The sequence below is a fragment of the Astatotilapia calliptera genome, chromosome 18 (genome assembly GCF_900246225.1).
Source record: "Astatotilapia calliptera chromosome 18, fAstCal1.2, whole genome shotgun sequence".
Taxonomy (NCBI): domain Eukaryota; kingdom Metazoa; phylum Chordata; class Actinopteri; order Cichliformes; family Cichlidae; genus Astatotilapia; species Astatotilapia calliptera.
In genome coordinates, this window is record NC_039319.1 from 33,286,227 (window position 1) to 33,308,235 (window position 22,009).

A 22,009-nucleotide genomic window follows, 5' to 3' on the forward strand; every position below is an offset into this window, starting at 1 on the left:
AACGTTATATCTAAACAAACCACAAGACTTGTAAAATAATGTCCTTTGACCAGAAGAGACCAAAGTGCAGAATGCTGACTGCCATGTTTGGCAAAAACCAAACCTGGCATATTAGCACAAATCCCTCATTCCAACTGTCAAGCACTGTCTTGGAAGGGTGATGATTTAGCCTTGTTTTACCTTTCAGTCACTGAGAAAGCTAAGAACGCCTCTCTATAAAAATGTTGCCTCACATTTGACTATAATTTACATGTTCAAGAGCTAAAATTAGGTAATGCAATAGGACAAGGATCCCAAGCACACTAGCAACAACACAACGGTGAAAAGGAAAAGAATTAAGGTGATGCAAATACCCAGTGGAAACCTCAACCTGACTGAAATAGTGAGGAAGGAACCTAAGAGAGCTGTGCATAAGCAAATCCCAGCAAAGCACAAAGAACTGAAGCGATGTTGTAAAGAAGAGTGTGAAAAAGATTCTCCCTCTTGGGGTGTACTTAGTTTTGTCAAATGCCTGCAAAAACTCCTATGAACACTTTCTCTGTCACATAATTAATAATTCATTAATTAATTAAGTAATTAATTCAGTGTCTAAGCGGTTTGTCTGCTCGGAGATTAGCTGCCCACATCTCTTCAATAGGTTTGTAGGCTGCTGTGTTGCACTGACAGAGAGGTAGAAACTGTTTGTAGTGTGATGACTGTGTGTGTAAAGTAGGCATGTTTCAATTATTGAAAAAAAAAGACTTCAATTCTGAACTGAACAACTGCAGAGGTTTCTCGGATGAGAGGTGAAATGATAAAGCTTTCAACCCCAAGAACATTATCCCAGCTGTTGGAGCATGGTAGTGGCAGCATCATGTTCAGGGGCTGTTTTGTACCAGTGGCACAAGTACACAGAACAGAGTGGATGTAATTGTGAATGAGGCAGACTCACATAGAAGCCAGTGGTGAAATGGATGAAATGCATCCAATTATAATTCTGCCAAACGCCTTTACAGCTTTCGATTAGTACTAAAAGTGCCCGGTGACAGTAAAACTTACTAAGGCATATTTAAACAAATATTAGATATGCTATATGCAGGATTCTGACCATGTATGTGCAATTTTAACCCCATCTTTATTTCAAAACCCCCACATTAAAGTAAATACCAGAATCTGCACCAGATTCTTGAGTCTTTTTATTTTATTTAGATTCAAAGCAAGAAGAGACAAAATACAGTGACCTGCTACTTAGTTTGCAGTTAAAGGTATTCATGGCACAGAAGGTGAAAAAGTAAAATGGACCTAGAAATGAGTCAGGCTTGCTGCTGTCCTTTGTCTTGTTCAGGCTCCACTGATCTGTCATCCCACGCATAGGACCTGACCAAGAGAAAGAGCCGGACAGACAGAGGCAAAGAAAATTGGCAAATGGAGAAAGGACAGTGGGGACCGAGAGTCAAAGAGAGAAGCAAAATGAACAGAGTGGAAAAAAGAAGAAGACGACGAGGAGCAGGGAGAAATAAAGCAGTGGGACAGAACATAAACAAACAAATGGGCAGAACAAATGTCAACCAATGCAAATAAAATCAGCATCTAACTCTACCTGCATTTTATTTTGGTGCATGGAGTAACAAAAACTGAATACAAAGATATATATGCAACAAAAAATTTACAAAAGCCTCAGACACCACACAGTAATGGTTTTTGACAGGATACTTTGAAAATGGATGTTTTTTTCCTCGCTGTTTCCTTTGTACATGATTCCTGTGCAATTGATGCATGATAATAAATTGCGTTGCATACTTACTTTATAATCCCCACACCAGAGAAGATTGGAAAATGCAAAGTTTTTGCTCAGTAAAGTGGCTGCAGGTTAACCAACAGCTTTTCTTTCAAAGGAAAAACATTCCTCTTTGCATTTTAACAAGCAACAAATCCTAAATGAGGCACAGTAACCTCAATTTATGGTATAAATATGTAACTTTGGTACATAGGTCAACTGCTGAAGTCTTCTGTTAGCTTCAAACTTTTTAACAGCTACATTTTGAATTTAATTCACATATGGTGGAGCAGGTCATCTACTAATTGGTAGACTGATGGTTTGATCCCTGGCTGCTTCAGTCAGCATGCCAAATATCCTTGGGCAAGATATTAACCACAAAGTTGCTCTCTGCTGTATCCATCGGAGTGTGAGGGTGTGTGGATGTTAGATAAAAAGCAGTTACATAAAAAAAGCACAGAAAAAAGTGCTTGTATGAATGGATGTGAAGGGGTGAATGTGATCACAATGTGATTAGTGAGAGCTCGTTTTGTCAATCACACGCCATTAGCCAATGAGCATACCCTGCATAAACCTCCTTTCTGACAATTTGAATGACCAGATTTTAGAAAATGCCGTGGATGACTGAGCCCAAAATGAATCACCAAAGTGTTTACAGAGGTTTTCTCCTGTGACTGTAGGCAGAGTGATAAAATTACTATCTACTACATGACTTTCAGTCCATTCACCCTCACCAGACAGGTAGTCAGAGCTGAAGGCAGGCTGTCCTGGTGGGTCTTGGCGTCCTCCTGATGACATCATTGATGACATCATCCCTGGACCTGAGGAAATAAAGAGCATTATCACTGTCATCCTCAGCTGAATATATAAGAATATAACGACTGTCTCTTTAGTTTTCTAGGTTTAGATTTGCAAAGCGTATCTGTATATGAAGAACCTTTGTTACAGCTTTATGTTTTTCATTACACTGAACAGGAGATATATTTATTTTTCTTTGTTTTACTTTTGCACTAGTTGTAGTTTCCCATTGTCCCTATCATACAGAGCGCTCTGCTGGGTCCTTTTAGAGCGCTCCACATGGAGAGCGAGACAGTGCACCTCAGTCAGTCTGTATGTAGCTCTGCTCTGTCAGATGTCTGCCCATCAAACGGGTGCTGCATCGCAAATCCTGCCTCCACATGCTGTGTATGTCTTTGTCCTATCATTTGACAGTGAAGCAAGCAGACACAACACACTGCTGAAGGGACTATCACCATGGTTACGCAAGTAGAAGATGACAGCATCTGTGGTTCCCCTGGCAACACAACCTGTCAACAGACGTGTCTTAGAGGATCGATGCATGTTCCCAACAGCTGAGGCACACGCCAGGACTGAACTAACACACTCACAAGCACATATACAAGACAGAAACATCACCACTATTACAAACACATGGGACACGAAGAGCCAGACTTTCTTAGCTCCTTTGAGTACTGCAAAAGGAAAGAAGCTGAAAGGGTAATATAATCTGTTAAGTAAAATAAATGGAGGATTTGCATCCATTAATTCCCATTAGCAGCCGAAAATAAAACTAGCTTAACATAATAATTTTGTCATCTTAACAATGAAACACAAGCATTAACTAAATAATACAATATTTACTCTACCAGTGGCCATTACATCATTAACTCCAAGTCTGACTTGCACAGTTATTTTACTGACAATCACAAAACCATGTTGAACAAATAAAACCAGCTGTCACTTATAATTCTATATAAATATTACAAAATAAATCACTATATGGTTTCAACGAGATCTACTATGGTGGTGGATTCTAACATATAGTGCATATAATATATAATACAGTCAACTAATACATAACTGAGGCTTTCCATTTACAAAGGTCTGTCAAAGGGGAGAGGGGCTGCACTAGGGCTGCTCAATTAATCGAATTTGAATCACGATTGCGATCTGGGCTTTCAACGATCATTAAAAATGACTGAGCCGATTATTAGCCCCTCCCTCATGCTTTACTCTCGCGCTGCTCCGTGTGGCAAATCAAGCGCACCGCTCTGCATTCCGAACACCCGTCACAACAATTAAGAGGACCCGAGGGAAGCTCGGAAAGCTAAGCAGAAGTTATTTGGAGAGGAGAGTGACTGCCGTTGGTTGAAAAGAGAGGTAAAAAAAAAAAAAAAACTTCAGTGGTGTGGAAACATTATGGGTTCGCGGAGTCAGACGTGGATCAAGTAGACACAGTGTGTAAACTTTGCTATGGTGTCGTAGCTGCACCACAGAGCAACACTGCAAAGTTTACATTTTTCATTTATTTCTTATATTGCAAACATTTGCACTGTTATCAGTATTTGCACACTATTTTATATTATTTTTTAAAGTCATTATTCAATACATTGTTATTGTTAACCCTTTAAAGCCGGTCAGAGCAGCATGCTCGTTTTGTATAACTATTTTTAAATCCCTGTAGAACCTGAACCGCTAAGCTAGCACAATAAATTTTTTTTCCATATGAAACCAGAGGAGTTGTACTTACATCTTATGCCATCAGCTTGTCCTAGGTCACGGTTTCCTTCCACATATAGCTTTGCAAAAATTGCATAAAAAGCGCTTGCAGGAACAAAAACATAATATTCCAGAAACACGCTTTGCCAATCTGATCAGCTGTTCTTAACACTTCCCACATTGAAAAAGACGTCAACGCGAACTATCGCAAGTGACGTCATTTTCGCGGAAAATGTAGTTTTTTTACTTGTAGGGCTTAGAACTCGAATTGCACTGCTGGAAATAGTTTATTTTGATGCACATGCACATTCTTTGCAAATTTTTGTTTTTCCTGCAGTATATAAAAATTGCTGTATCTCCAAAAATAAAACTATGAAGACACTCAAAATAAATTTCCTGTTGTTGTAAACTATTTTTTGCAACTTTTTTGTATTTAAAGTTTTGAGGGATAAACCTCTTAAATTTCTCCAAGTAGAAATATATGTAAAAAACAAAAAAAAACAAAAACGATTTTCAATTTTTTTGTAGTTTATTGCACTTTTTTGCAATTAATGTAGTTACTATGGACTTAATACATACACATTTTTAAAATATGGGCTATAACAGTTGTATTGATGTATAGCAACTTGAAATGCTCCCACAAATGGCACTACAGCATGTAAAAAAAAAAAAAAAAAGCTCTGGCGGACTTGGTTCTATGGTAGATCTTAAAGGGTTAAATAAATATCGTCAAATAATCGTGATCTCAATTTCAGTGAAAATAATCGTGATTATCATTTTTGCCATAATCGAGCAGCCCTAGGCTGCACTAACTGAGGGGCTGCACTAAGAACCCAGAATAAGATAAGTATTATTAGGAACATGCAAAGGTACTTGAGTGCAATCCAAAATGAAAATAGCTGAAGCTGAAAGAAGCTGAAATAAAATGAACTGTGTGATCTTTGCTTCTTGCACAAACAGCACCAATTCTAATATGTATCTGTCCGTGGTCCTGAAATACACATAAAAACTGGCACTGCAGCTGAAAACCAAAACTGACTGAAGCTGCACGTCACAAATGGCTGCTTTGTGCCGAAAATAAAACATCTTGTTGCTTTGTATACCTGAATGCACATGCATTGGTTTTGACTGAAAAGCTGTTTTTTGTTTTCAGATGTACTGTGGGAAAACAGGGACACATACTTTTGGCTCTGGCCCAGTAGCACTGTAATGGTGGATACTGTGAATAATTAACAAGTGTGCATTAAAGGGAAGCTTTGGTCCACTGGATGAGTGTGTCTCTGAGAGCCAGTGTTCCTTTGTGTCTGCAACCATTTTTGGAGTATAGAGCAGCACACACAGAAACACACACAGAAGCACTAACTGCAGAGTCATTCTAGACACAACGTCACAGCTTTTTTTTTCTTTTTCTGTCTGGGTTCCCTTTGAGTAGATTTCTCTTCAGCTGCCAGTCTCCCATATTTTTTTCCCCCCGATTACTATCACACTTTTACTTACTTATGTATTTGTGTTATTACGAAGTTACTTAATGTGAATCGCTTTAAAGAGAAAGATGGACCTATTAGATGATCCACATCTCAGTGATAATTTGGAACCAAATCTGCCATGTTCACCGCTTAGAAAACGAAGCTACATTTCCAACAAAGGAACTTCCTTAAACTTTCTATGAACCTATGCTTTGTCACTGCATGAACCAGCTGATCCGAGCAGAGTTGGGAAAACTGCCCATGAGAAAAGGAGCAGGAAGCCAAGGAAACAAAAGACTTCTGTACAACTGGAAGTCCAGAAGAGCCACCTTCTGCTGGCCATTAGAAAAATTGCAGCTTTAAGGCGCTTCTGCATTGTTCATCCATCTTTTATATACAGACTATGTTAACAAGTTTAGTTGCTGTTAAGCTTTCCTCAGAATCACTGATAAAAAAAATACATACCAAATCAATGAAAGGTAACTTTATTTGTTTTTCTTTCCTTTTTCATACAGTATAAGATGCACATGCACATGTTTACAGTACATCGATAGAAAAAAAATTGAAGCATTTGTCACCGAGAAGCTATGAGTGTTACATAGATATAAGGTGCATGCAGCCGATAGACTTATGTGAGTAAATGATAAATATGTTTCATTGTTTTATGTCTGAAAAGTTTCACTGTTCTTCCCTCCTCTTGTATCCCTTATTTCTAAGACACAGACACACAGACACACACACACACGCACAGCAGCAGCAGCATGTGCGTGCAAGCACAGTCAGAGGCCAGACAGCCCTCTGAGGATAGCAGCCAGTATCAAGCCTCAAGGTCAAACACTTCCTTTTTTTCAAACATTATTTTTATGTCATTTCTGCATCACTGGACTGGAAGCCCTTTAAAATTTTCTACCAGCAGAAACAAGCCAAAAACATAGCAGCAGGGAACCACCACTAAAATAGCCCTCACTGCATAGTTTGAAGGAATCCAGTTTGATGGGCTTCCCACTGTGCTGTACATAGGCTTATTGCACCACAGTGTCTGGCACTTTTGCGCCTCTTATTTAAACTTTAGCTGTTATGGAGGGAAGGAAATCGCTTTAAAAGCCAGGTTAAAGTCACAGTCCAACTGATAAAAAATGCACTACTCTGGAACATATGCAAATCAGATGGCATATACCAATATAACAGACAGATGACATACATATTCATGTGAGATTGATATAACAGGTGAGGCTACCCATACGGAAAAGAAATAGTAAAAACTTATATGTGATTACTCATGAAAGTGGCCACTTTCATGAGTAAATCATATAAGGCTTACATGATTTACTCATGAAAGTGGCCACTTTCGCATTACTTTCATACATTGTTTTAGTAAGTATCCAAAACATACAAGTTTCATTATATAATTTTTCAAGGGATCTTATATCTGTTTTCACACTTATATGCTTTTCATACAAGTTTCACACAAGACAGATACAAACTTTATAAGATTTACATATATCTTTTCCATATGGGTAAGATTCAAGACTTTTATACAAAAACAATCTCTCAAAATAATTGTACTGCAGTGTAAATGAGACAGTTAGTATGATAATGACTTTAGATGACAGTCAGCAATATCACGCTTTCTGTGCTTGATTTGTAATAAAGCATTTGTTGCAGCTCAGTTGCAATGCTTTTAGATCAGCTGGATTAGGAGATCTCAATGCCAGTTCACGTCAGCTTTCTTTTGACTTTCATTTAAGCTGTCTAGGTCTGCCTAAAGGTGCAGTGCATCTGCGTACCACATTGCAACCCAAATTTCCAGTTCTTTAAAAGGATTAACATTCTTCAGGTCCTATAAAAGCACAGATGTGAACATCTCTGGAATACCACTTTAAGGTTGTTGAGAAGGAAGCCACAACTCAAACATTTCTTCTGCAATGTCATAGTGCATATAGTGCTGCCTGCTGTGCAGTGCCTCTGGGGTAGTTTGGGCTTTGTTAAGTGCACTTTTTCCCATCTTGGACCGTATCTTACAGGGGTGAAGGTAACCATCCACCAATACCGAACTGAGATGCACTTCCGGTCTATTCAAGAGTAACGATTCCAGATAATTGCATCCAGGCTGAGGGCAATCCTGCTGCTGTATTTATAGACATCTCACGGGTCAGTTTAGGAAGTTTAGTATGAAAGTAGTCCTGAACAAGAACTCGTTTAGGGCCAACTTAAAGGAAAGGCAAAAATGTAAACGTGAGGTCAGAGGTCAAATGTTTGAAGACAAACTATATACATGTGATATTTAGAATCCTTATATACGAGTACAGTATAATTTCCTAAATGTTGTCAATACAAGGAAATGGTGTGTTAGTCTTGAAAAAGCTGTTGTCTAATTTTCCTCTTGATTGTGAGTTCTCTGCTGCGTTTGTCTCTCTCACTGGTTGGTACTCCTGCCACCTCTGTGCACTGCTTTGTGTTTTACTTTATTTGTAGGTTCAAATAAACGATCATTTGATATTACTGCCAGCTTCAACACCTGAGTGTTCCCTGACCTGTGACATAAAATGAAAAGATATGATTAGTCTTGAGCAAACTCTTAATCTGACTCATTTTTCAAATTTGTTTTGAAATGCAGTCAAATGCTTTCAAAGGGGCCCGCCTATTATAGAAGGGAGCTTAGAACTAGGTGAGATGTGCAAATCACAGGGGAGTACAGCTGGGACAGTATTTTACCCCCAAAATTGAGAGATCTTTTACCATCATCTTCCCGATGTTATCATGCTGTCTTTGGCCTGTTTCTGCTACCTGCCACTAGTTTGTGGAGCTAATATTGGCACGCATATGCTGCTAATATTCACTCCATACCAAGGACAGAAGAGGTTAGAGTCAAACTGCTGCAGCACATTCTCAGTCACAGCTGTCACTATGTCTGGAGAGACACAAGCACTTAAGTCGAGTTTAAAGTTTAAAGGGGCGGACAAGAAAGCCAAGAAGGCAATGGATAGCAGTGGGATGTAAAAGAGAGGAGAGAGAAATGGTAATGGAGGCAGTGAGCTATTAGAGGTTGTAAAGCACAAACATTTTTAAACTGAAGGATCAATTGTAATTTAATTATAAATATATTATTGTTTGTTATTGTTCAGTGTTGATGTGAATAAATATAAATAAACATGATGATGAAGATAAGCGACAGCTTGCCTGCCCAAGTTGAAAAGACAGGTTAGATTTATTGTAATGGCAGGTGTTTCCTTCTGTAAAGATGGCAAAAGCCTTCTAAAGGCACTGAGTGGTAGTGATTTTACAGGATGACATGAACTAGCATTGCATTTCCTTAAATTCATATTCTCTGGCTAGTGTTTATCTGCTGTGTGTACGTGTTTAAGTCAAATAAAGCAGCATGCCTGAGGATGTATGGTGCATGAAGGACTAAGTTTCAGGCCTCTATATTATATAAGTCACAAACCTTTAAAGAATTGCAAACAGCTTTATTTTGAAATAAGACACTGGACTTCGTTTTTGGCAAGAACTGCACAAAACAAATGTGCTAAGGACCCTTTTGACTGCATGCCCTGTGTCTTGGTCTGCTGAACCTCAAGCAAGGTAAACGGAGCGAAGGACAGAGGCTGGGAAAGAATGCCCTCAGGGGAACTTCATTAAATAACCTCTGTAATGAATTAAAAGATGAACTAGTGGTTGAGATTTGCCTGCTTCCCTAGACTCTCTTATACCTTTGTGTATTAGGATTCATGATCACATGCGGGCACATCAGGAGATGCAAAACGCCAATTCCCAGAGTTCGTTGATTCGGGCAGAAGCACTGCTGATGCGGCCGAAAGACATGAGAAGGTGAGAAGTGATTTTGCAGCTCAGACCCTCTCATCAAACCCCCGCTGAACACCACCATAGATTAGCGGCCGGTGAGTGCTTATAATGCATAAGAAGGGTCACATGGGACATCAACTCCTCTCCCATGTGGCCAAAATGTTGCACCTTTACTTTAATGATTGCCTGGTGCAAAAATGTAATGTTTCCATGGTCAGTGCCCTGGATGGTCAACACCTGACATCACTCATAAGACCAATTCTGTCACTCTCTCCCTTTCGGGTAATCACATGGAGCAGAATAGTTTCTACATGTTCAAAGCACCTCTCATTCTGGATCACCCCGGCTATGTTTACACAACCCCTGCATTGATTGGAACAAACACTGGATATCAAGCTGGGAACCAGCATCTCTGGCTGGTCCGAGACTGCAGACAGCTGCAACGGTTCCTGGTATTCGCTAATTTTTACCATCGCTTCATCAGGGATTTCAGTCTTGTCTTGCCTCTGACCCAACTAACCTCTCCCAAAATTCCCTTTCAGTGGTGTCACCCAGTCAAAGCTGCATTCAAACTTCTTAAAAAAAGTTTTGTTGCAGTCTCTCTCTTGCAGAACAGAACGACAACGTCCTCACCTTGGAGGTGTTGAGACCTTGGCTCGAGTCATAGTCTGGATGGATCACAAGAATCTAGCCTACCTACAGACAGCTGAACAGCTTAATGCCTGACAAGCCAGGTGGGCCCTGTTTTTTACCCATTTCCACTTTTCCATAACTTACAGACACAGTTCACACAACATCAAGCATGATGCTCTGTCACAGCAATACTCCGGTAACGGCCTGCCCAGCCGGCTCTTCATTTCTGCTTCCGTATATGCCACTGGGCACACATAACTAAATTTACATGGCATCCTGGCATCCATTAGACCTTCACCTTCCTATAGCATCTCTTTTGGTGGCCTACACTGATAAAGGATGCTAGAGAATACTTCTCTTCCTGTTCTATCTGTGCACAGAATAAGTCTTCCAGCTTTCCTCCTGCAGGTCTGCTCAGGCACTTTCCAACTCCTGGACAACCCTGGTCCCACATCACTCTCAACTGTGTGACTGGTCTGAGCCCTTCCAGTTGAAACACGGTAATACTCACCATAGTAAATCGCTTTTCAAAAGATGCACACTTTGGCGCCCAACCCAAACCTTCCACAGCACTGGACATGGTTCAGCTCCTCACAGACCGCATTTTCTGCCTCCACGGGATCCTTCTTGACATTCTCTCCGATCGCGGGCCCCAGGTCTGGAAAGAGATCTGTTCAGCAATTGGCATGAAGATCAGTTTGTCATCTGGTTTTCATCCCCAGACCAATGGTCAAGCTGAACAAAACAATCAGGAGCTGGAATCTGCACTCCATGCATCGTCTCCACCAATAACCGCGTGGACCATGCAGCTTGCCTGGGTGGAATTCACTCATAATTGCATGACCTCTTCAGCAACTGGCCTGTTCCCTTTCGAGGCCTCTTTGGGCCACCAATCCCCGCTCTTTCCGGGAATAGAAGGTGAGCACTCTGCCCCATCTGTTTAGCATCATTTGTGCAGGTGACGCCGTATCTGGAAGACCACGCAAGCAACCTTCCTCCAGAAGGAATCAGACTCCTATACTCCTAGGCAGAAGGTCTGGCTCCTGACTAGGGCCCTATTGAAGCAGAATCTAAGAAACTGTCCACAAATTTTAGCGGTTCCATATGAAATTGAGGCCAGATTGAGGTTAACCCCATCTCTGCTTGCGTGAAGTCTTTGCCCAACATACACATCGACAATGCTTTCCATGTTTCCGAGCTAAAACCATATCTCTCCAGTCTTCAGTGTAAGGAACAGTCATGGGACAAGGAGGGGGTCCTCCCTGGCTCGTTAGCTTGTTTGTTGTCTTCTCTTTTCTTTTCTCTCTCTCTCTCTCTTTTTCTCTCTTCCCTCCTTTGCCTTGCTCTTTGTTTATTTTGTTCTCCCCACCTGGGTGGTACTCACTGTGGGTTCCTCACTGCGGCACCTCCCTGGATTTTTCCCTCACTGTGGAAAGCCTGAGTTTCTGTAAGTGATTGTTCTGTTCTGTGAAGAGTGTTTGATGACTGGATGTTTGTTACCTCTCCCTGGATCCCTGGAGTCCCATTCCTTACCAGCACCATTGTATATAGCAGTTTGTAATTGCACTGTAAATAAGCACACCTAACTGTGACAACCTTGAGACCCGCATTTAAGTCCTCACTGGCAAACATGATACCTTGTGCCTATGGTGCTCAAGTTAGTGACTATTTTGTTGGTTTTAGCTTTTTCATGGGTTGACCAATATTAATATCTAGAATATCACTCCTTGCACCACAGCGCTTTAAGATTACTAAGTTTTGAAATCTTCTTGGCTATGTTTTACTGCTGTCAGAGACAAAGTTTAGCAGTACAAAGAAGAAGGGGCAACAGATGACAGAAACCAAGCAGATGGTGCCGGGGAAAATGGGAGATGTGTTGAATTAACTGTTGTTAATATAAAAAGATACGCACAGACAAATTAACCAGAAATCACATGAATGACACAGAGCAAAAGAACGGTCTAACAGAAGTTCTACTTTCCTCTGTAGAACTCACACTCTAGATGCTCTGTAATAATAGATGAAGCCCATAGTTAATAATGAGCATAATCAATTAAAAAAAAACCTAACAGGATTAAAACTTTGGGAGGAGTAAGTACACTGTCCTATTAAAGCTGTGGCGGTGGTCTCAAATTTGCTTAGCGAGAACAGAAAGCAAACCTAGAATTTGTGGTCCATTAGTCAATAAATAAATACAATAAAATGTTTGGCTATTGAAGCTTTAAAATCTAACAACAAGCTAAATATCCACCTTGGAGATGCAGTTAAAAAAATGCATTATAATGTGTGCATTTATTGCCCTGAAAGTTTTTACACATTGTTTATTTTAATGTTTTTTGACTCTGCCATAGTAGCTTTGAATGATTGATGGTTCAAAGTAATCCTTATTATTTCGGGGCGATCGTGGCTCAACACTTGGGAGTTCGCCTTGTAATCGGAAGGTTGCCGGTTCGAGCCGCGGCTTGGACAGTCTCGGTCGTTGTGTCCTTGGGCAAGACACTTCATCCGTTGCCTACTGGTGGTGGTCAGAGGGCCCGGTGGCGCCAGTGTCCGGCAGCCTGGCCTCTGTCAGTGCGCCCCAGGGTGGCTGTGGCTACAATGAAGCTGCCATCACCAGTGTGTGAATGTGTGTGTGAATGGGTGGATGACTGGATATTTAAAGCGCTTTGGGGTCCTTAGGGACTAGTAAAGCACTATATAAATACAGGCCAATTATGTTGGGCCCTAGTGCAGCCTCTCAGTTCAACCTCAGTCTGAAACAAGTTGTTTTAACTGCCCAACTCCACTAGCTAAGACAGAGGTTCTCGAAGTGTGGGGCCCACACACACACAAAAAAGAACGCTTGGACACTGCTAGCATAATGGACAGATTTTTGACGGGGCTCCTACACAAACGCAAAGCAGGAGATGAAGCATCGCCAAAATGTTTCCAAACCAACCTCATTCCAAGCCAAACACAAGAAAATATGGTGAAGCATATCTTCCCTTTGGCTTCACCTGCACAACTGCTGAGGTAGGTCTCTGTGATAGAATTAGTTCTCCCTGCGTCAGGAGCACGCACTGGGCTCTTCAAATCACGGACAAACAGTATCCCACATTTTTTATTTTTAGTTCACAAACACTTGTTGTAATGACTAACTACTCCTGACATTTTGGAGATGTTCTTTATACAGTAAAGTAAAAACTGAAGATATTAAGATTAACAGTATTTTGTAAATGGTAGATGGCCTGTATTTGTATAGCGCTTTACTAGTCCCTAAGGACCCCAAAGCGCTTTAAATATCCAGTCATCCACCCATTCACACACACATTCACACACTGGTGATGGCAGCTTCATTGTAGACACAGCCTCCCTGGGGCGCACTGACAGAGGCGAGGCTGCCGGACACTGGCGCCACCGGGCCCTCTGACCACCACCAGTAGGCAACGGGTGAAGTGTCTTGCCCAAGGACACAACGACCGAGACTGTCCAAGCCGCGGCTCGAACCGGCTCATTTCTGCCACTTGTATCCGCGATCTCGTTCTTTCGGTCACTATCCACAGCTCGTGGCCATAGGTGAGGGTAGGGACGTAGATCGACCGGTAAATTGAGAGCTTCGCTTTTACACTCAGCTCCCTCTTCACCACGACGGACCGGTGCAGCGTCCGCATTACTGCAGCTGCAGCCCCAATCCGTCTGTCGATCTCCGGCTCCCTTCTCCCATCACTCGCGAACAAGACCCCGAGATACTTGAACTCCTCCACTTGGGGCAGGAATTCATCCCCGACCCGGAGTGGGCACTCCACCCTTTTCCGGCTGAGAACCATGGCCTCAGATTTGGAGGTGCTGATCCTCATTCCCGCAGCGTCACACTCGGCTGCGAACCGTTCCAGTGCGAGCTGGAGGCCCTCACCCGATGAAGCCAACAGAACCACATCATCCGCAAAAATCAGAGATGAGATTCTGAGGCCACCAAAGCGAAAGCCCTCCGCCACTTGGCTGCGCCTAGAAATCCTGCCCATAAAAATTATGAACAGAACAGGAGACAAAGGGCAGCCCTGGCAGAGCCCATCACCCACTGGGAACGAGTCCGACTTATTGCCGGCAATGCGAACCAAGCTCTTGCAACGGTTGTATAGGGATCGAATGGCCCATAGCAATGGGCCAGACACCCCATACTCCCGCAACACCTCCCACAGGACACACCTGTGGGAGGTGAATCAGCTACGTAGAATCAGCTACGTTTTCAAAAATACCATGTAGGTGTGGACGTAGCATAAAAGAATTAGTAGTTTATTTTATTGCTACGTGTAATTTATTGCAGTTTACTTTTATTTGTTCAATTGTTTACTAAATGTTTGAGGTGTGAAATAAATCTCAATGGAGTTTGAAAACAAAATATGTGTGTGTGTGGTTAGGTGGGGAGGTGGTGTTTGGGAACCACTGAGCTAAGATAAGCTACTGTAAGCTTCTTCTGACTGGTTGGGGCTTCTGTGCTCACATCTGGCAATGTGTGCCTTGGAGCAGGGGCGGATCTAGAGAAATTTTCTTAGGGTGGCATGAGGGTGGCAGAGAAATCAAATGGGGTGGCAAAATCAAAGCCTTTTTTTTCAAACACATATGCAGGTGGTGACATATGGTTAAAGTGATTCAAATGCAGTAAGTATACATGCTTTTCATATAAATATAGTCTATAACTTAATTATTTTTTGTAGCCCACATAATTAAACATGTTAGTTTCACATTAAGTCCACATAAAACAACTGAATTTTGATCCTATGTACTGCATAGCCTGTGTAATAAATAAATATGTAGCCCAATAAGTATAAAATCCAGAAAGCTACACAACATGGGGCGGTGTTGTTCAAAATGTGCTCTGGCACAATCATAGGCATGGCTTGCTGCTAAAAACAAGAAAAAAGCCGGTCCTGCTATGGGCTGAACCATTTGTTAATGGTGGAGGGGGGTAACACGTCCTTGATAAATCCCTTAAAATCGCAGCTTTGGCGTATGCAGATGACGTGACGGTGATAATTAGAAACCAAAACGAACTGTCTTCAGTTATGGAGATATTACACCATTACGAACAGGCATCAGGTGCCAAACTGAACCAAGACAAAACTGTGTGGCTTGGACATCCGACCAGACAACCTAAAATGATGAAGGGAGATTAAAATTTTGGGTATATGGATTGATAATACTGACTCTAGTTTACTAAATTGGAATAAGAAAGAAAATGAAATTAAAATGGAAATTATGAAATGGGAGAACAAAGATACAAATTATAAAACGCGTATTAATATTGTAAAAACGCACATAATTTCGAAACTTCTTTTCCTTGCCGCAATTTTTCCTCCTCCGAGAACAACTGTAATGAAAATAAGTAAGATGTGCATTAAATTTATCTGGGGATCCAATCGAGAAGTGACTAAGAGAAAATTTATGTACAAGACTAGGAAACACGGGGGTTTGGGAGCCCCAGACTTAGAGATTGTTTTGCGAATTCCTTTTATAAAAATTATTCAAAGCGCAATTTCTCGGGGTGCCCCGTGGGTTCGAGGGAAGGAGCAATTGTGGCAAAAGAAAAGAGGCAGGGCCAGAGCGGGTGTTCCATACCACAGACTTATGTTCGGTGACTTATCAAGTCAATGGGAACATTATGGTTTAAATATTCTCCAAGAGAACATGAAAAATATCTATAAAAAAATTAATGAAACCAAAAATGAAGGTGTAATTCAATATAAGTATGCAAATGAAGATGAAAACCTTTCAATAGTTAAAAATATACAAGACAAATTATTATCTGAAAGCATGAGAGACGTGGTGTGGCTCATCTCGCTCGGGCGCCTCCCTGTGAGAGTGGTGGTACAATGGAGTTGTTTTGTTACCACCATGAAATGCCCTATGACAGACTGTGATGAAGATGAGACCCTAGAACATCTCCTATTGGATTGTTATAGGACAACTGAGATCAGGCATAAGATGACAGAGATTGGCTATGATGTGGATGTCAATATTAAAGCAGTTAAATATGGTTTGTTTAAAGAAAAAATGTGTGACGACAAAAGGAGACTCTTTTGGTTAGTAATGTGTGTAATAAACACACATATTTGGAAAACTCGTGCCAAAGGAGTACTTGAACAAAAGATGATAAGTAGTGATGTTGTGAGTAAACATATCATTACAGACCTGCGGAGAAGACGAACAATGGACCTGAAACTTGGGAAAGTTTTCCCCTGGAACGAATTAAAACTGTAAGTCTTGTGAACGTTGTGTGGACTCAGATGCTAGATTTTCCTCCAAAAAAGTTGCACAAAATAGTTTCTTGTACCCTGTCAGGGCTCTGACAGGGTACAAGATGACAACTTTGGAATTCTACTAGAAACAGTCGATCATATTTGTTTGTCAAAGCTGAATTCAATGCTTATTGTAGCTAACAGCTACAATAAGCATAAAAGCTACTGTACGGCTATCATTTGTTAACATGACGCTTGGTCTTATACATGTAATACATTTATTACCAACCTGAGAGTTCATCCGCTGGTCATTCGACATGACGAATGACTTCTGAAGTCTTAATTCAGCTCAAGACGCTGTAGATTCCCGTCAGTAACTGTCATGGTCCTGGGCCATGTGGGCCCAGTATTCTTAGTTTTCATGTATTTTTGTATTTTGTTCTTTATTTAGGCCATGCTTCCTGGGTTGATCTGTTACGTTGTTCCTTATGTGTTTTCCCTTCATGACTCTTACCCCCTGTGTGCCCCTCTGTGTATTTATGAGCCCTCGTCTCTCTTTGTGCTTTATTCTATGTTTTCCCCAGCCCGTTATGTCTGCGTTCTCCCCGTGCTCTCTCTCCTCCTGTTTGAACCTCTGTGTACTTCCTGCTTTACTTTGCCCATCTCCCATCAGTGTTACGTTCACTCCTGCCGTGTCTTGTTATGATTATCAGTGTCACCTGTGTTCCCCGTGTGCATCCACTTCCCCTGATCTTCCCTCATGTGTATTTAGTCTCTGTGTTTCGTACAGTCTGTGTCGCGTCGTCTGTGTTCCCACCCTCCATGTTTCCATGCCCGGTCTGTTGTATTCATAGTCTTACCTCAGTTCATTCCCAGTTTAGGTTTCTGTTTAGTTATTGCTTTTGAGCTGCCCTTATTCTTGTTTGTCTCTCTTGCGTTACCAGCCACAATAAAAGGCTCGCTTTTGTTTAAAGTTTACTCCCGTGTCACTCGTGTCTGCACCTGAGTCCTCCACGCACTCTCCACACGGTCTGTCACAGCGGACCGTGACAGTAACACTTTCGGTCCGCTAGTAAAACATAGTTTTACTAATCTGCGGTTGATTACTCTTGAACTGAATTTTGGAACTGAAACCGAATGGTGAGAACTGAATCTGAAATTATTTTATTTCTATTATTAAGTTTGCTTGTTATTCATGTTTTGGTTGATTAACAGTCACCAAAGTTTTGGTGACAAATAAAGTGTATATATTGCTTTAGATCTCACTATGCTCCCATGTGTCAGAATATACCTTGTGGAGTACAATTGAATTATTTTAATTTAGAGCTGACTTTTTCTCTTTTATTCATATTTTTTTTTAATAATTCTTAATATTATTACTATTATTATTATTAACAGAGATCAAAGTTTGCAGTAAAAACCATCTGAGTTTGAAAACTGCTCTGTCTGTGTTGGTGGCTTTAGGATGTCACATTTGCTCAGCTGTCAGTCAATCAGCCATTTCCAGAAGTGCTGTAAAAGCTTCGCTTATGTCATATTCACTTCAACAGATAAGCTGAACTCAGCACACACACATCCCTATTATTGACAGTGACAGCCAAGGTGTGTGCGATGACCTCACTGCTGCCTTTGCTCCTCCACTGTACTGCAGTTGCATATGACCTCAAGGTCCCGTAGCACAACACACATACACATACAAATGCATGCACTCAGGAATGCAAAACGCCTCAAATGCAAACGCACACTCTCACTGGGTGTTTTCTTTTTACACGGGCACACACAAACACACACAATATTCCAAGAAGGTCACTCCTCTCTCCCTCCCCTGTACTGTGATACCACACATACAGTAAAAGCATACTCCTGCAGGGGTGTGTTAGTATGCCTCAACAAACACAGCCACATCCCAGCTTGATAAAAACATGAGTTGACTGCAGTAGCTTCCTATCCATTGTGTTACACCATGAGCCCACAGTAAGGTAAACTTCACTCTGCTGTTAAAGTCACTATACACATTCAGTCCAGTTTAATCCTAAATTGGGCCAGAACACTAAAATTACAATTAATAAATCGTTTCAATAAAACACCTCCAAATTGTTCCCCTTTCATTCAGTGTAAAGACATTTAACTACCAAAGAAATAAAAAGAAGCAACACTACAAAGAAATTTTACTTCCACAGAAAAAAAGACTAAAAAATTACAGAGAAGACATTGGCAGCTCATTACTCATTACAATTATGTTTTTCTATAAAGTGGTTTTAGATATTTGTGCTTACAAACGATGAAACATACACAATTAGTACAATAACTGTGACAAGATCAGGCCTAAAAGATACATAATAAAGTGTTTTTAATCTCTTGTTATTGTAAAAAGAATATACAGGTTTTAATTTAAAAAATCACCTTACTTTAAATGTAACATCAGACAAACAACACATGATATATTACATCATGTTTTTATTTACTGAACAAAATGTAGAAGCGGTGTGTAAACTAAGTGTACCCCATTATTCAATAGCTTATTGATCCTCAAGCGAGGATGTTTCTGTATGACTTTTAGTCTCATCACTGTGAAAGTATTTTGTACTTACAGTGGGCTTATGTTGCAGCACAGTGGAGAGGATGCTACTGTAGGTCAGAACATGAAGTAAGGATTATTTTGAACCATGATTCATGCAAAGCTACTTTAGCTTACAGTGCGCATGTTGCAGAAGGTCCAGATGACTTCTTTTTACTGTATAACTCCTGATGCGTCAAACCTTAGACTTAAAAGAGTATATATATGTTTAAATCTAGATTTAAAAAAAGCTGAGAGTACTCCACACTGGGTCATGACTATGCACTGGTAAATTATCATGTGCCTGGTTGAGAGGAGATGACAAGAAATTGGTGTTAAGGCATCATTAATTAAATAATTTAATATAATAATTATTATTATATTAATTTAATAGAATAATTATTTATTTAATTATTTATTATATATGATATTTATTTGTTTGAACTACACTTAATACTCTGTTTTTCTTTCTTGAATTAGAATTCTGATTGTACTGGTCTTGATCTTTCCGCTGCTATGTGTAAAGTGAGATAAGGCCACTCATGTTCAGTCCACTCTAAAGCAGTAAAGTAGGTGCTGTTTTAGTAAAATGAGGTGTGAGGATGAAAACGAGGCAGAACTAAAACATGCTGTCCTCAGTGACATTGAGGACACATGAGCACCTGGCTTCATATTCAGCTCATATTACAAAAAGGTGTATTAAAGGCCTTCATCCCAGCTGAGCACAGCAAAAGGAAGAGTAAACACCTGCTACTACTGAATAACAGAAATCGGAGGACATGGAAAAAACAATGCAGTTAAAAAAGCAGAGAAAACAGAAGCTGAAGAGAAACTCCCCTGTCTGAGACATTGATTGATATTGTGTCTGACGTGTCTTCACCCTCCACCTAGAGATGTCAATGTGCCAGTCTAACAAGTCATTATGTAAAAATGATTCACCAAGTTCCTCTTAATATAGAATGTATTTGAACTGCAGTCAAGTTGTGTTATTCTCTTAATGTTGACCATGTTAAAGCAGCATTTTATCCTGTATAACATTAAGGCAGCTGTTAGAGTTCATTTTTGTCCATTTGACAGATTGTATATTGGCTCTTTCCTCTTCTCCTATCAAATAAGCGCTCCTCCAAACTGGAAGAAGTGCTGATATAAATCCTCCTGGAGAAAAACTCCTAACTTTGAAATCTTCTACTTTTTGGAAATGTAATGCAATGTATTTTCTGGTATACCACTCAAATTACTGACTGGCCTGGCTACTACTGACGATCCAGAATCAGATTTTTTGCCATGTAGGTTTTTAGTCTGATCAACCAAAAAACAACCAAAGTCACTGTAATCAGTGCAGACAGTTGTTTTTATTCAGTTGTAAAAATTATTCTTAATGAACAGGTCAAAGAGTACAGCGTTCAATGTCCTTTATGAATTATGCTACCGAGTTGCTTTAAGAAAGTAGTCTTTGAATTGTAATTCCAGAGAACTACTACTCTAAATACAAGATTAATTATGTTTACTATTAAATTGTTTTACTATTGAAACTAGGGCTGGGCGATATGGCCTAAAATCCATATTGCGGTATAATTTGAAGCATGTGCGGTAATGATATATATCGCGATCTATTCTTTTCTTCTGCATAATGTATTTTCTGCACTATAAGGCACACTTAAAATCCTTTAATTTTCTCAAAAATCAACAGTGCGCCTAATGTATGAATTCTGGTTGTGCTTACTGACCTCGAACTAATTATATGTGGTACACGGCGCTCAAAAATCTGTCAAAAATGTTTTAGTACGACTTTGGTAAGCTATGAAGCCGCACCGCTTGATGGATTGTTGGAGGATTACAGCTACCATAGTCAGGAGCCTCGCAGAGTAATCTGGGTCCAAAACTTATAGCTTCCAAAGTCAAACAAACACTGCAGCATCACTGAGAGTTAAAAACTGTCTAAATTCTTTCATCTTTAATAACATGATCAGAGTTGCTGATTTACAAGGTGTAACAATTAAGTTTAACATCCAGGAATCCATGAAAACAGAATTTATTAAATTTAATGGAGTTAGAAGCTAGCAGGAAGTTAGCAGGAAGTTAGCAGGAAGTTAGCTCGCTAGTTTCCACCTAAGCATGATATAGCATGTATTGACTGAAAAATTCAAAGTACAGCTCTGCTGTCACTTCCAACACAAATGAAGACAGAAAATAAACAGCAGTGACATTTGTAGGGTTACTGAAGTTGGGCTAGCTGGTATATAATGATGTGCTACATGATCGCTAGCGACACAGCTATGTTAGCGTAACATAAACACAGTGAAGCTGAAGGATGAACGCTAACTTTTTTCCACTCGATACAAGTTAACGTGAGGGTTCCCGATGGTTAGGGACAAATGCAATCGCATGGCAGGATGCTGTAAACGGACCAAACTTCAGTCAGGAGAACAACTGAGATAATCCATCCACAATACGAGGTTAGTCATTAATATACTGCAACAACATGGGAATAGAGCAGCTGCGAGAGAATTCAACATTAATGAATCAATAGTACAGAAGTGGAGGAAGCGCAGTTTTTGGCTTTCTTCATATTCCAAAACGTGTTTGTAACCACGGTAACTTCTGACCCCACTTCCGCCAGTCCCTTTATTGTGGCGGGAATGAATCCTGTATAAGTTCCGGGTCAATCAGCTGCATGTCCCTGCTCCTCTGGCTGCTGTTGTCCCTGTGGTTGGCGTACTTGTCAGATCACGACAAATTTTGCACTACAGGCCAGTTGACAGCGTGCAATAACCCGGCCGATTCATTCATCTTTACACTACCTCACACTCGACTCAACGGTGAGTTATTTGTTTGTTTTGTTTTGTCACAATTAATGTACATGCGGAGCCGCGATCGCACATCCTACAATGCTGGTAAGCTAATGCTAGGCTAGCGACAGTAAGTGCAATTACTAGTGTCATCTATTGAATATTGTTGTTTTTGTTTATTCCATTATGGCCGAATGTTGACTTAACGTATCTAGAGTTGAACGAGTGATTTGATTTTTGTAGTTTTGTCCGTTTTGGATGTTTTTTGTTACTTTTCTGATGAAATGCCG

General features: G+C 40.5%; 1 protein-coding gene across 1 annotated transcript in view; it reads right to left on the bottom strand.

Annotated features, from left to right (window-relative positions):
- The window catches only part of LOC113011196 (microtubule-associated protein 4-like), a 137,195-nt gene that overhangs the window by 82,964 nt on the left and 32,222 nt on the right, over positions 1-22,009 (bottom strand). The window contains 2 exon segments of the mRNA XM_026150630.1: positions 1,282-1,356; positions 2,491-2,577. Of these exon segments, the coding sequence (XP_026006415.1) occupies positions 1,282-1,356; positions 2,491-2,577 (162 nt within the window).